This window comes from Pollicipes pollicipes, unplaced genomic scaffold (genome assembly GCF_011947565.3).
Source record: "Pollicipes pollicipes isolate AB1234 unplaced genomic scaffold, Ppol_2.1 Scaffold_4295;HRSCAF=5057_pilon_pilon_pilon, whole genome shotgun sequence".
Lineage (NCBI taxonomy): Eukaryota > Metazoa > Arthropoda > Thecostraca > Pollicipedomorpha > Pollicipedidae > Pollicipes > Pollicipes pollicipes.
Genome location: NW_023596461.1, coordinates 17,738,215 through 17,754,258, shown reverse-complemented (window position 1 = coordinate 17,754,258; position 16,044 = coordinate 17,738,215). Strand labels below are relative to the sequence as shown.

The window sequence follows — 16,044 nt, the reverse complement described above, 5'->3', positions numbered from 1 at the left end:
GCCACCGCGCCGGCCAGTGACTGAGAAACGATCGGTGATCGGACGCAGGGCGGCTAGTTACCTCACATGGTGTACCAAGTCTGTCTGGTGAGCCACAGATACAGGCATTCCCGAGTTAAGTTCGCGGTAGCGAAGTTTGCTGTCAATCTGGTATCGTGGAAGTCGGACACCTGCGACTGTGGTGTGGAAGTCGGACACCTGCGGCTGTGACATGGAGATCGGATACCTGCGGCTGTGACATGGAGGTCGGACACCTGCGGCTGTGACGTGGAGGTAGGACACCTGCGGCTGTGACATGGAGATCGGATACCTGCGGCTGTGGCATGGAGGTCAGACACCTGCGGCTGTGACATTGAGGTCGGACACATGCGGCTGTGACATGGAGGTCGGACACCTGCGGCTGTGACGTGGAGGTAGGACACCTGCGGCTGTGAGATGGAGGTTGGACACCTGCGACTGTGACATGGAGGTTGGACACCTGCGGCTGTGACATGGAGATCGGATACCTGCGGCTGTGACATGGAGATCGGATACCTGCGGCTGTGGCATGGAGGTCAGACACCTGCGGCTGTGACATTGAGGTCGGACACCTGCGGCTGTGACATGGAGGTCGGACACCTGCGGCTGTGACGTGGAGGTAGGACACCTGCGGCTGTGAGATGGAGGTTGGACACCTGCGGCTGTGACATGGAGGTTGGACACCTGCGGCTGTGAGATGGAGGTTGGACACCTGCGGCTGTGACATGGAGGTTGGACACCTGCGGCTGTGAGATGGAGGGCGGACACCTGCGGCTGTGACATGGAGGGCGGACACCTGCGGCTGTGACATGGAGGGCGGACACCTGCGGCTGTGACATGGAGGGCGGACACCTGCGGCTGTGACATGGAGGTCGGACACCTGCGGCTGTGAGATGGGGGGCGGACCCTTGTGGCTGTGACATTGAGGTTAGACACCTGCGGCTGTGACATGGAGGTCGGACACCTGCGGCTGTGACATGAAGGTCGGACACCTGCGGCTGTGACATGGAGGTCGGACACCTGCGGTTGTGACATGAAGGTCGGACACCTGCGGCTGTGAGATGGAGGGCGGACTCTTGTGGCTGCGAGTTGGAGGGCGGACTCTTGTGGCTGCGAGTTGGAGGGCGGACTCTTGTGGCTGCGAGTTGGAGGGCGGACTCTTGTGGCTGCGAGTTGGAGGGCGGACTCTTGTGGCTGCGAGTTGGAGGGCGGCCTCTGTGGCTGCGAGTTGGAGGGCGGACTCTTGTGGCTGCGAGTTGGAGGGCGGACTCTTGTGGCTGCGAGTTGGAGGGCGGACTCCCGCAGCGTTGCGAGTACCGCCCATCATGGCAGTCTGTGCATATCTTGTGTGCCAGGAACACTGCCATTATGTTTCAATTGAGAGGCTCTGGATTACGAAACCGCATTTCATGTACGACACTGAAATGCAAACGCGCTTGTACTATGTCCTGCATTCTTCGGACAGAGACGTCTTCTTTTCCCGATGAACCCCAGCCATGTTGCGTAATCAATCGCATGTGCCGCCAAATATCATATGAATTCCCAGTGAAAAATTAAAATTGTTCAGCGCGTATAGGTGAAAAACACAATCATCAACTTTGCTCAAGTAGCACAATGCACTGGTATTCATCTTTTAAACGCAGTCTTGAGACGTTCTTCACTGATCTAAGGTCATCTCGTAATGGCCATTTGACTGGCTGATTCGGTTGCAGAATGACAAGCTGACGCCGACAGAGCGCCCAAGCGCCATGCACTTTAAAGTTCGTTTGCACCATTGAGTAGGCTCAGTTTTACCCCACTTGGAATGTGTGAAGTCTCCCAGGGACCAAGTTATCACCTGAGTAAAGGCGAACGCCCGCTGTCGTCTGAAGACAATGCCACTATGCGTGTATTCTTTAAAATTTAATTTAATAATCGAATTTAAGCGCAGATCTCCAGCGACTGAACGGTCAAAGTGCTATTAACAAACACTAGTTACAGGGGTTTCCGTTTCGGTTAAATGAGCAAAGCAAAGGACAGTGTATGGTGGTCTCGAGACTTTCTAGCTGTAGCGATGGATGCAGTGATCGAAAAGTAAAGATGAAATATTATTTCATGCCCATAAGAACGTAGCAAATGTGAAGAGGCTCGAAGAACAACCTCGTAATTTCTCACGCAGCAGAATTTGGGAAAGGAGTCATGATGTCGGACGGTGTCAGATGGTGTCAGATGCTGTTTAACATGCGCAGTATGATGATGTGATCGCTTCGAACTATGTTCTCGGAACAGAAAATTTGTACGCGAAACTGGTCGCAGTCTAACGTGCGAAAACGGATTATTACTGAACAAGACCAAGCTGCGCATGCGCAGTTCAGCTCCGCAGAAGGCCTGCGGCGAGGCGTAAAGGACTGGATTAGCGTACAGCTGGCAACACGGCACTCTGATCACGACGCCCGGCCGCCGGAAAAACGCGGCGCCGACGCGGTCAGAGACCGGGCACAGAACAGCAACAGTGCTTTACACACTAGCTCGGCAGCCGGCTGAAAACATAGATCGGGAGTAGCCACTCAGGAGGGGTCGGAACCGGCACGGACCGGTCCTAACTGGATCTGCATCGTGGCTACGTCGGCGGTTTTACACTAATTTGAAAATCACGAGCACAAACGTTTCGCAGCAAACCGTTACGTGAAGTGTGATGATGGCGATTGGGGTTTTAGGGCGCGTCGACTTCTGGGGTCATTTTGCGCCCAATTACGTGAAGGGCTTCAGATATGATGTCAGATTGACTTTTTGATGGTCTCACATGATCGACACAACTGTTCAAAGCACCGTTTTCTGGTGAAACAGCACCAAGTCATCACAGGTCATACCTTGAGCTTAGTGTTGGTAGACGTCTGCGGACTCTGGGACTCTGCGTCTTTGCCCTGCGTCCAGTGAAACAGCACCAAGTCATCACGGATCATACCTTGAGCTTAGTGTTGGTAGACGTCTGCGGACTCTGGGACTCCGCGTCTTCGCCGTGCGGACTCTTCGAACTCAGACTGGAGAGCGAGTAGCTCCGCGGCCGTGTCCCGTCCCCAGATGCTGAGCCCTGAGGGGATCCCTGTGGCATGAAAGGAGCACGGACGTCAGCTGATCACGTTAGTGCTGTGTATGTGTGTGTGTGCAGATGCTTATCAAGCGTGAACAACAAGCTTTACACACGTCGTTTATGGTGTACTGAGTGCTTTGAAGGGAGGGCTCCACATTTGTATGGGGTTTTGAATATCCATCGTGAAGATCATGCGGTGCAGTTCACAATACTGTCCTTCAGACCTAAACCTTCTAGTCTCTGAGCTACATGCTAGCGAACGAACTTCTCAAACTAAGAACAAAGGTCTTGCGGAACAGCTATAAGTCGACACAGAGATTTAAAATATTTTGCTGACTTTTAAAGTCTAGTTGACATTGACAAATGGGACATGGACGCTGTCCACTGTAGGTTGGAAGCTTGACACTGTGTGTTGAAAGCTTGTACTAACGGTCAGTTTAACAGCACACTTATGCGGCACTCAAAGCCATTAGCCGTTGTACGATATGAGTGCGTGAGAACAATGTAAAGGCACGCTGTAAAATGCAATGAAAATGAATCCGATGCTCCATCGCAGGCTCTGTTTATCGCAGACCTTTAACAGTCGGGGGCTCGTTAACAGACGGCGTGCTCCTTTCAGGAGTTTCAGTGACAGGCGCATGTGTTTCCCACATGGGGACGTCGCGGTCGTCTCGTGCCGCCGCTCCTCGTGGCGCAATCTCAATGTCCGGCGAGATAAAGCGCAGTTGAAGCAATCATAGCAGGTGCCGGGTATGAGATCCGGACGCATCTGGACCACGGGATAATGACGCAGGTGGATCGGGATGTACCAACCCTCGGAAACGCGGCAAGAACATAGCCTCGCAAACAAAACGGCACAAATTGCGAGACCAAATCGACTAATCCTTACGATATGGTATCCATCGTCCAAACTGAATGTCGCACGCTACTCCGCATTCGGCTACGTTGCGTTCCTGCATGCACATCAAACATACATTAGGTTGCAAGTCACAGTATGTTCGTCTCCAACGGGCGCAGAAGCGGGTCAGTCGGCGAGAATGGCATGCGTCCCCCGTGCGGTCGGGCCTACGCACCGCGTCCTCGGAGCGACGGCGGGCCATGACCGGGGACACGGCGGCGGGGCCAGGCACGTCACGTGCGCCGGGCTCGCCGCTGGTGCGCCGCGGCTCGTCGCGCCCGGCCTCGTTCTCGGCCAGTTGGTTGGCGTAATGGGAGCGCCAGGGCCGCGGGTCAGCGGGCCGCCGCGTGTCCGCCTCGGCCGGAGCCGGTGTCTCGAGCGAGTCGACCGTCATTGAGGCGGCGCACACGTCCTCGTGGCTCGACGACAGGCTGGTGGACGAAGCGGTTATCAGATCGTCGCAACATCAAAGGACAAGAGTGCATTAGGCTTCGGTGTGGCATATTCGTGTGGTTAGTTTACACGCTGCCACGCGCTAAAACATGCGTGCAATCCATCGACAGATGTCTTGCAAAGAACTAACAGGCACACCCTGAACACAAGCAGGCAATTAGAGTGGGATTTGGCAAGCTTTTTCAGAGTGTCGGGTGCAACCAGAATATGTGCCTCGAAAGCAACGCTTCAGACCCACGGCCGGCGCGGCTCCTTGACCTATGTCAACTGTCCAACCAAAGCCGCTGGCTTGTGCTAAATCGTCATTCTGCTGTTTTCCTGGAAAACTTCAATACCAGAATGCATCACCACACACCAATTGGACTTTTTTTCACAGCAGAACTTGGAATAGTGGCCCTGGAGGTCGTGCCGAATATGGTAATGACACCAACGCTCCATACAGAATGCAGCAATTGCTTAAAGAACTCGGCTAGCATGACTGTTTTTGACAAAGGTTAATTACGTCATGCCCCCTGCTAAGGGGGTGTTTATGACCTATAACTTTGCTAATGGCCTTTGGCCTGTCACTCAGCTCCTAGAATTGTATGTTTCGGTAGGAGTGTGATTATAATTGAGGTGTAAGCTGTACTTATTAGGTAAATTTGCTTATCTGTTCAATTACCATTGATTATTTAATCGAATTTATTGTTCATGTTTAATTACCACTGACATCTCTCGGAAATGGATTGACTGATTAATGGCTAATTGATTTGCCACCTTAGTAGTATCACCAGTGGGACTTGCTTACGCACTTAAACGTGCTCGATGAAAAGCATGATGTACTTTACTTAAATGCATTTTTAGCATCGTCATGTAACACTCAGCAACAAACCACTTGCTTGTTTCATTTTGCTTTTATAAAGGTTTGTGGTGTTCCAACTTAAGTTCATCAGGGTATACAGCTGATAACAAAATATCTAAACTCCTCCAACGAATGCGCATACCGAATTTTACTCTGGTTCCGAACATCGACCTTTAGGCACGCTGAACAGATGGTGGCATTCTTCCTCGATCCACGTCAGGGTATTAGAGCACTGTTACCGTTGGAATTTTTGCCTCCTTAGGCGCACTAAAATTTGGATAACGCAAAGCTATCGTTACGTCGCGTTCTTAGTCCTCCCTAGCTTAAGTCACCACCTGTCTCGGTCCGTGCCGTCGGAGCCGTTGCTGCCGTTGCTGGAGCCGTTGCTGGATGCGTTACCGGAGCCGGCAGTGCGATGACCTCCACGTGGAGACAGCACCGCGTTTTGCCACTGAAGCACGGGTCGCAGATGATGACAATCGCGAAGGCAGTCCAATGCAAGGGAGCACAATGCAAAGGAAATTAGAAGTCCGTGACAATAGCACTAACGTTATGACCAGGGAGGCCCCTTTGATCCGGAATGGCCATCGATCTCCTTTTACGCACGTACCTCTTGGCATTGGGGGGGGGGGGGGGGGGCTGGGATGGAGATGGAACAGAGTTGTGCGTAGAATTATGATTGATGCAATAATGTGACTGGTCTTACTCGTGCGTAGACATTGGCACGAGACATTGGAGAAACGTGTCGAAAACGTGTAGAACGCTTCCCAATGTGCAGTCGTGCACATTCCTCCACATTCCCCCCGACACCGCTGGGTGTACAGTGGTACAGTCAAGCCCAGACAGCCCTGCGGCTTTCGGTAGGCACCCTCGAGCGGCCCGTCGTTTGCTACGCTGGTCGATGCTTTTGACAAACATTACGCTAAACGGTGCAGCGAGGCCCGTGGCTGCTTTGAGCGGCTACAGCAACATTTCCGGCTGTCATGCCACACACTAGTAGGCAACATCATTAGAGCTCCGGGAAAGAGACACCAGCTGTAGAGGGAGTACTGCACATAAAGCGCATACGCGGTTCCCATAGCTATCTCTGTGGCCATACAGCATACAGTGGTCATTTCGGTCATAAAGCATACAGTGTGTCGTTGGAAGCCATACAACACAGCTTGGCAGTGGATGTGATGCTAAGCCCAGCACCGACCGCGGTTGGCTGCATGACCAGAAGTACCCAGACGAGAGTGTTCACGTGCACAGACGAGCGTCCTCACGTGCTCAGACGAGCAGCCTTATGTGCTCAAATGAGTATCTTCACGTGCTCATACGAGCGTGCTCACGTGCTCAGATGAGCGTGCTCACGTGCCCAGATGAGCGTACTCACGTGCTGAACGAACGTACTCGACGTGCTCAAACGAGCGAACTCACGTGCTCAGACGAGTGTATTCGCATGTTCAGAAGAACGTACTCACGTCATCAAACGGGCGCACTCACGTGCACAGAAGAGCGCATCGCATAGTCTATTTCGCGGTATACTCCAAGTTCAATACAGAATTAAACGCTTCGTGATCAAAAGAATAATGCATCGCAGCTAGTTCTGTAGCCTGCACGCAACGTTTGCAAACTCTCAGGCCTTTGGCCGAGTGTCTGTATGGCACTGGCCTCGAGACCGTGGGGCGGCACTGCTCCACTGCACGACAGCTGGTCAGACTGTGGCGAACGGCGAGCTTCGCTGGCACGAGGGGCGCGTGTCAGTGAGCGTCGTCAGGTAGCAAGCGGCCGTCAGTGGGCGTCGTCAGGTAGCAAGCGAATCGGCAGCTTGGCAGGACACAGGAGTCTACGCAAGACTTGGGTAGCTCACCCGGACACAGGAGTGGACATTCGGCCTGGGGACGGCTCACCCGGACATAGGAGTGGACATTCGGCCTGGGGGCAGCTCACCTGAACATAGAAGTGGACGTTCGGTCTGGGGGCGGCTCAACCGGACGTGGGAATGGACATTCAGTCTGGGGACGGCTCACCTGCAAATAGGAATGGACATTCGGCCTGGGGCCGCTCACCTGGACGTAGGAGTCGACGAAGGGCTTGAGGGCGGGGATCATGAGCACCTGCTCGGCGGAGGGGCGCCGGTCCGGCTGGGTTCGCAGCAGCACCGTCACCAGGTCACGCAGCAGCAGGCTGTAGTGACTGCCGGCGGTTGACGAAGAGACGCTCAGCGGCGGTTTCCGGCGAGGAGAGACCCTCGCTGCCCCCTCCCTCCCCCCTTCCCCGAACCCGAGGCCCGCACACACAGTTGCAGGCACGTCTAAATCTCCAGCAAGAGCGTTTGGTGGTTGCCCACAGCCTGCCAGGGCCAGGCACAGCATCATACGGGCTTCACTGATCGTATTGGGTTACATCATCGCGGTGGCTAGTGAACGTACCGTGTCTTAAGTTCAATGTATATTATGTTTAATGTCATGTCAACATAACACCCGAAGGAATCAGCCAAGTGCCAGCAAACCAGCAAACATAGATCCTCAACCTAAATTAGCGCACACATCTGCTCCGGCCAGATTGAATTCACCGTGGGGAGTAATTGAACTGAATTGAATTGAATTCACCGTAAACATATCCACGTTTACTAGATGTTGATTAATGCCAGAGACATGCCTGTTCAGCGAAGGAAGCAAGGCAACATCATTACCATATGAATACCGGCTGGGTACGATTTCAGTGCATGTGAATCAAATTTGCCCAACCTGCGGGTATATTAATAGCTTAAAGATACCGTTTAGGTCATACCGATGCATCCGCCGTCACCAAATCAACGAACCGATTAGAAGCCTCGGCCAGTGATGAAAACAAACGACAATGGGGCTGGTCAACGTGCCGAGCAAGACCAGAGGCGGAACAGGACTATGGACACCGTGCAGAGTGCAACAGGTTCAAGATGGAGCGAACAATGGCCGTGGTCAAGGAGATAGCGGCACAGAGGCAAATAAGTTCAAAACGTACGGAACAGGTGCCCTAGTTAATCAAGACTACCTACCGGTACGTAAAAATCGTACGCCTCTGTGCGCAAATGGGATCGAGTTGCAGCGGCGTACCTAGGGATCGGGTTGTAGCGAGCCTGTAGGATCTTCAGCACGAGATTCTCGAAGCTGTTCGCGTTGAAGGGATGCGTGAGGCAACACATCTCATAGACGATGCATCCCACCGCCCACTGGTCCGACTTGTGATTGTACGGCTGCCTGGCAGTTACAAAGGTACACGTGTTCAAAGGTAGCATGAACGAGCAGCACGCTATGCGTTCGCCAGTGTAGGTGAATTTGCTTAGAAACATGTCGAAAGGTACACTTAACCAAGAGCTTTACCATAGGCACACCAGCAAACAGAGTTTAAAAAAGAGGTGAATAACTTTCAGGCTACATATGTATCCGCCAGAAAACTGAATATTCCATCAGAGACTGATCGAAAGCGTGCCACGAGCGACTGATCTCGCTGCATGCCGCAGAGAAGAGGACCGAGACCTCACCTCTGGCATATCTCCGGGGACAGGTAGTACGGTGTGCCGATGGCAGTGGTAGCCAGCTCCTGGGTGCTCCGCAACGTGCGTGCGATACCGAAGTCGCCCACCTTCACCAGGTTCTCGCTCGTTAAAAAGATATTCTGAGTTTTAAGATCTGAAATGTCGCCCTTATTACGCTTGGCGCAATGTCGCGTGCGCAGCATTAGGGGAATCCAGGACAGTTGTGATGACCAGTAGAACAGAGAGCAAGTTAGTTCTGTCTAAGCTGACGACGGGTCCTGTGCTTGCGCACGCGCGTGGTCAGTGTTTAAGTCAAAATAAAACAAACTCTGGGCGTCTCAAGTTAGAAAAGTTTTTTTCTGATATGCTGCCGTATTAATCAAAATTGCAGCTTTTTTCATCCAGCTTTTTGATGAGCCGGGTTCATCCTTGCAAGGCTGAGCGCACTACACCACTTATTTGCCATTATCTATCCTTACTTTCTTTTCTTTACTTTGCTTATCCCAATCTTTGTTGTCTGTTGCCGCCAAAGCGGAGCCAGCCTGCGCCATTGCGTACAGTGCGGATGCAGAAGCTGACGCGTGCCAGCGTACCACCCTGCACCCGTCCGACGCACCTCTGTGTAGAATGTTCTTGCTGTGCAGGTACTGGACGGCGAAGGTGATCTGGATGAACCAGTTGAGAATCAGATCCTCGGGAAAGTGGTCGTCGGTAGCCCGCTGGCCTGCGATGCGCGCGTACAGATCACCTGCCAAAACAGACCAGTTGTCCACTGTTGTAAACGCCGACCGCCAGAGGCCAAAGGCCAGCCAGGGACGGAAGGCAGAGATGTTTTGTCCGTTTTTTTTTTTTTTTTGCTGGCGGACGAATTGACCGCCCGTTTGGTATATACTTCGCAACATACATGATGCACATCTCAGAACATTGCGAAAATAATGGTTTATTCAGTTAAGACAGAAACGAAAAGTAAGATGGTGATCTTAAAATGGTTCAGGAACTTTTGCGTTTGTTATGATGCTTTTGGTTCCTTTGCTACAGGTTGTTTTCGTGACAAGCTGCCATGAATTTGAGAATCTCTAACATTTGAAGCTAAAAGTAACTCCGTGCATCGAAAGACGCTAGCTAGGGTTTCCAAAATGCTACACTAATTCATGACAATTACATTTTTACAACATTAAGCGTTGCAGGACTTATTACACGGTGTTTTGTGTTGGTTTTGGAAAAGCTCTGCCCGAGTTCCAATTAGAATCATATACGCCTCGGGCGTATTTTTTCGGAGTCACTACATGCTTCAGACCGCAAGATCTCCCAGACGCAGTGTTCTATTGCGGTGAGATGGTATAGATTATTTACGAAGTGTTTGCAGTACTGCGAAACTAGTACTGCAGCAATATTGTAGCAATAATAGCCAGGGATAGAACATTGCGATTTTCGTTTAGAGGGACGAACCCATCAACCCTACACATCGTATTTAAGGAAAGCATTTTTCACGAATTGGGTCCATTTTACTCTACGGTCATAATTTGGAGTGATGTAAGGCAGAAGGGTAATTATTATCAAATGATGCTTCTTTAAAATACCAAAGTGCTTATTTTGAGCTAACGACCTACGGAACACATGGAGATGCTGATAAAACGGTGTTGTGATGCTACACAACGATAATATTGACAATATCCTATATGAATAGTTTTGCTCATCCTAAAGAGCTCATCTTTTCAGGATGAGCACGGGACAGCACATGGACGTTTACATTTTAGAAATATTTCTTCATAGTCGTCTCACAGCTTCCGAAAATTAAACATACCGATTTTGCATCCTGTTTTTGGTCAAGCATGGATAATTTGCGGGAGGAGAATCAGACACAACTCGGCCACAGCACCTGCCTGTCATAGTGGACACCGCACGTGCCCATAAGTGGTGCCGCTTCTATGCCACTCCAGGAGGCTGCGGGAAGACAGCGATTTTGGGTGGCTGTTGGGCTCCCCTCGGAAGTGACAGCCACTGGGGCCAAAGAAGACACTTAACTGAATGACGCGATGACAGTGTTCCAGAATTTTCTAAATTTGATCGTCTCATGCTGCTTGTAACCGAACAGTACAGACAGGGATGTATCCTAAGGGTGGGTGGTAGAAGGTATGAGATCATGCCATCCCCCTTTGGGCCACTAATGAGCGACCCTCTTGGGCCACACCAAACTTTATTTCGAAACTATACAGGCTATATTTCCAAGAGGCAACAAGTTCCAGGGACACCTCAAAAGATACCACATTTCCACTTTGGGAGTCACCAAATTCCAGGAGCATTACTTTATTTGTACCTTGTCTGTTTGACAAAATCCTAGGTCGGCCCATTCTGTAAGGCAGTTCCAAAACCATTATTTCTGGCACTACAAGCTTTGTTTTCAGGGTGCACCCGATTCCAGAGGGCACCACGAAGGAACTCAGACCTTCATTTTTAAGAGGCGCCTCCCACCCCGAAAGAAATACTGAAACTTAGGCGACGTGTCCCAAAACGTTTACTTCGCTGCATCATGACTTATTTTTAAGAATGGTTTCTGTACGTTTCACCGTTATGAAATTCTTGATCGGTACGTTTGTTGACTTTCAGCAAAGCGGCACTAGCATTTTTCATTTGGGGGGTCGTGACCTTTATTTTCCAGAGATACCCAATTCCAGTGGACACTTCGAAGGGTGCCAAAAAATTAACATAACAAATTTCAGGTCAAATTGCAATGCCTGTGACGCTCCATATATGAAATTATGGATCGGTCCATTCGGCAAAGGGACACCAAAACCTCTATTTTGCAACACCAAAACATCTATTTACTATAGGCATCAAGTCCAAGTGGGCCAGTGGAAGGCTACCGAAACCATCATTGTATGGGACAACAGGATTTCTTTGCTGGCCATCCTGGTCAAGTTCTGAATCGACTTCTTTCACAAAAGGCACCACAAAACCTTCAGTAAGGAGCATCATAAACGCTACTTAAGCAGGCATCCAAATTCATGGCACACCATAATGGGTCCCAAAACGTTCGTTTCCAAGAGACAACAAAGTTCGGCGCACCACAATGTTCGCACGTTTCCAGGGGGGATTGAGATCGGCCCCTTTGGCAATGGGTCACGAAAACTTATTTTTGGGCACCAGAACTTTTATTGTTAAGTAGTCGCACAATCCGGAATGGCCATTTTAAGGACCCCTACATTGTCATTTTCAAAGGGCACCAAAATCAGTGACTTTACAACTTCTAGGCCTTCCACCCCGATGAAACCCGAAGTCGGACCTCTTGTCGAAGACGCATATGATGCATTCATTTTGGGCATCAGGACTTGTATTTTGAAGAGGCGCCCACTTCTGAGGAGGCACCACAAGGGCCTCCAATCCCTTTAATTTCATGTGATGTCAAGATCAAGAGGGTACACAAACTCCCCCATTTTTATTTTCACAAGGAACCAAGGGCGCCACTGGCGGTAGGACAGGATGTTTGATCTACCTCAAGTTTCAGGTTTCGAGGTCCCGAGGAGCGCCTTGGGATCCAGGGGGGCGACAATCAAGGATCCGATCGAATGTTTCGAGGGGCAGGCCTGGGGATGAGGAGACATCAGCCAATATATAAGCCAATGAGGAGACATCAGCAATACCGAACACTACGTCCCGCGCCGGTCTTGGCACTGGGGCTTCTTTCCCAAGTCGGAGCGGGGCCGGGCGCCGCAAATGTTAGTCCGAAATAGTGTACATGCATCTGGCCCCTTTGCTGATCAGGGGCCGCAATGCCCAGCACGGGCCCCACGTCGGCAATAAGCCCAAAGTCGGCCATGGGAACATTCGCTGTACAGGGACAGGAGAATAACCTCGAATGTCAGAAGGCTACTTACGTTGGTCAGGACCCTGTTGCCAATGACAGAAGACACGAGAGAAGATTATGCAGCGATCTGCACTCACAAGGGGGCGGTCACCTGAGCCAGTCAGAGACCGCAGGACCAAACGAGGGGCCCTGCGCACCGTCTTAACCAGTAGGCAGGGATCGACCAGCCGAATTGGTGCCTCAGCGACAATTAGGCATTGGACTCTTTGTGCCGGTAAGGAACCCTTTTGCGTTTGTGATGTGTCCCTGCGTCGGTCCAGTGTCAAATGGCCAGGTCAGGGGACCTGGTCATTTGACAGTGTCGAACAATGTAAGAAATTTTCGTACTCATTCAAGACGTGCAAAAACGTGCAGCACATTATTTGGATATTTTCCATATTAACGACACAAAACGTGCTACTCACATTTCATGGAGCTGACCGTGTGTTTTCCATCAGGAAAGCATCGCGTCAAAAATCTACAAATTTTAATACTTTTGCTGCTACCACGACCAACATTTCAATATTCGCGTTGTGACATGTCGCTCGAGAAGCATTACGAGTTAGACAAGGTGTGCAGGTTATCGTTTTTGCCCTTAACCATTCACTGTGGGGTTCAATTCCCACCGGTGCCCGCCCTGTCTGCCTGGTTGAGAGGCAGGCGTTGCCATATGGTCTCAGAAGCGTCATATAGCCCCAATGACGCGCCAAAATTTACGGTGAGGTTAGCGACTTACAAAATGCGACTTTTTGTGGGTTTCGTTTTACGTAAGCTATTGATTATTGTGTTATATAAGTGTCTGTCTTCCTCTAATGCTAAGTTGCGAGTCTCTACAGCATCTCAAATTATTTGAACTAAAAAAACTGGTAAAGCATCGGGAGTCAGGTTCCACTTTGTGAAGGCCGAGCAAAATATAGCGATGGTCCAGCCAAATATAAGGGGGCCCGCCCGACATAGGGGGGCCCAGCTCAACACTGGGCGGGGGGAGGGCAGCTCAACATTGGGGGAGGGGGGGGGGCATGGCCCAGCCAAAGAGATACAAAGTTGCACCCCTGGTGATAGTGACAGGAATGCATTAGCTTGTAGACAGAGCACGTATGATGGCGCTGCCATCAGACCAGCGACGTTGATCACACCACCCGCGGCATACATGGAAACCAAGACAGCAAAACGAACAAAAACACGCATGGGCTTCCCAGAGTGGAACAGATTCGCCTCGCCAGATCCACCCTCGGAGAAGTGAACGGGCTGGTCACAAAATGCAGTCGATGAACCCTCGCAAGCTAACGCGCCATGCCCCAACAACCAGGAGACCCAAATGCCGTCAGTGTCAAGAACTGATAGCCGAGGCCATCTGACGAATACCACTATGCCCGTCCGCCCGCGAGCGGGGTGCCACACAGAGAGTATTGTAACTGTAACTGTAACTGTAACTGTAAAGAAACCGCGCAACATCTCCACGACCGCAGCACATCCAAATGCAGTGCAGACGTCGCCACGGCCAGCTTACCTCCGTCGGCGTACTCCATCACGATGTTGAGCGAGCCGGAGCTGTGCTCGATGAACGCCTCCTTGTAACGGATGATGTTGACGTGCTTGCACTGCGACAGGATGGCGACCTCATTGACGCTCTGCTCACGCTCATGCTCGGGCAGCGCCGTCACCTTGATCTCCTTGACAACGTACTGGCGGCCGCTGGCGCGCGAGCGCACCAGCCAGGCGTGCCCGAACGTGCCGGAGCCGATCTGCTCCTGGCGCTCGTAGCGGACCGCGCTGCTCATGCCGGCGGCTGGGGTCAGGGATCAACTGGCGCGCCGGGCCGCCGCGCTTGGCGCGTAGTGTCATCGCCCCGGGCGAGAGCGGTCAGCGGCGAGGGCGTGGCAGGGACGCGCTCAGCGAACGAACGCCGTGGGGGAGGGGGGGGGGGGCTCCGGTCAGGTCTGCTGGTCGCTGAGGTGGGCGGGTTAAGATGTGGAATTTAAGATCACGCGGCGTTTGGTCCATTTAACAGAGCAGTGCGCCCAAGTCGTAAAATGTGTGTCTAGCCCTTGAACATGCAAGGGAAAGGTGCCGAGCGCGGAGGCAACCGGCAGTGCTCTGCCTGATTACTCTTGTTTTTTTTCCGACCGTCGTGATTTTCTTTCTAAGTTTCTTTTGTTATGTGCTTTGACACCAACGCGACATTTTATCATACAGGATGCGCAAATTTCCTCATTGCTTTTCAGAAGGCTGTCTAGTCATTTCAATGACGTGTCCCGCGCCACATGCGCTGTGCATGATGGCAACCACGAAGTTTGTGCACCCGTAAAAATCCTTTCCAAGTAGACAAATCGATTGCGGCAAATACTGGGTTGTGTGCATCTGCATAAGCGGTAGCACAAGGCAAGGTGGAAAACAAATAATGAATATCGTTCGTTGGCTTGCCTTGGAAAGGAGACGAGCATAAGACCGCATGCAGAAGTGTGGGTTGAATGGGTTGGAAAAGACCAGATTTAGCTTCGAAAGAACCGGTCTGAAAGGTTTATTGATAAGCGAGGTACGAAAGGAAAAAAGAAGGGTTTTGAAAAGAGCATCCTTTATAAGTCGACAGGTTTTCGACCTTTTGGAAACTGAAACACAACTGACGGCTGAATTGCTAGCGGCCAGTGCCTAGTAGCAGTAGTATCGTAATCTGGGGGCTTTAAGCAGAGGCGTACTCGAGGGAGCTCCGGATGCGCTCCCTCCCCGCACCCGCCCGTCGCCACCCCGTACCATATATGCATATATATATATATATATATATATATATATATATATATATATATATATATACATAATATATATATAAATATATATATATATATATATATACATAATATATATAAATATATATATACATAATATATAGATATATACATATATATATATATATATATATATACATATACATATATATATACATACATATATACATATATATATATATACATATATATACATACATACATATATACATATATATATATATATATATATATATATATATATATATATATGCGCCGTGCAGTACACGAATTTCTGTAAGCCTAAGGCTTGATAAGTTGTTTTCGTGCGTAAAATTTTACGCTTTGGCGCTTTCACGAAGTCTTGTTGGCGCCCTGTCTTTGAGCCCCACCCGAGCGGCCGCGTTTTCCACGCAAGAAGATTTATAGATAGTGATTTGGCTACGTCATAAAGACGATACCAAGATCCTTCACACCATTTAAGCCAGTTCACAAAAGCTCACGTCAATACACTGTTGAATCAATATTGTGGAGGGTACGACAACGTAATCAAACAACGACTTATTGATAGCTTATTTACTAATCAATTAAATTGTGCTGTCCAAAACAGCTTTTACCACTTAAAAGCATGCCAATAGTTTTGATTGTGTTTATTT

The 16,044-nt window shown here is 50.4% G+C and overlaps 1 protein-coding gene across 1 annotated transcript; it reads right to left on the bottom strand.

Annotated features, from left to right (window-relative positions):
* Positions 1-3,822: 3,822 nt before the first annotated feature.
* LOC119097241 (serine/threonine-protein kinase Nek1) lies at positions 3,823-14,407 on the bottom strand. Its single transcript, XM_037220292.1, has 8 exons — positions 14,137-14,407; positions 9,399-9,530; positions 8,789-8,936; positions 8,361-8,504; positions 7,332-7,458; positions 5,616-5,731; positions 4,239-4,417; positions 3,823-3,857 (listed from the first exon to the last, which is right to left on the bottom strand). The coding sequence occupies exons 1-8, from the start codon at positions 14,405-14,407 to the stop codon at positions 3,823-3,825; spliced, it is 1,152 nt and encodes a 383-aa protein (XP_037076187.1).
* Between the last annotated feature and the right edge of the window lie 1,637 nt (positions 14,408-16,044).

Excerpts from the sequence above, each read along its gene's own strand:
- LOC119097241 (XM_037220292.1), bottom strand. The coding sequence starts at position 14,407 with ATGAGCAGCGCGGTCCGCTACGAGCGCCAGGAGCAGATCGGCTCCGGC. Across the intron at positions 8,937-9,398 it reads CAAGAACATTCTACACAGAG|ATCTTAAAACTCAGAATATC; the intron begins GTGCGTCGGACG and ends GCGACATTTCAG. Across the intron at positions 3,858-4,238 it reads CGAGCCGCGGCGCACCAGCG|ATGCGTCCGGATCTCATACC; the intron begins GCGAGCCCGGCG and ends CCCGTGGTCCAG.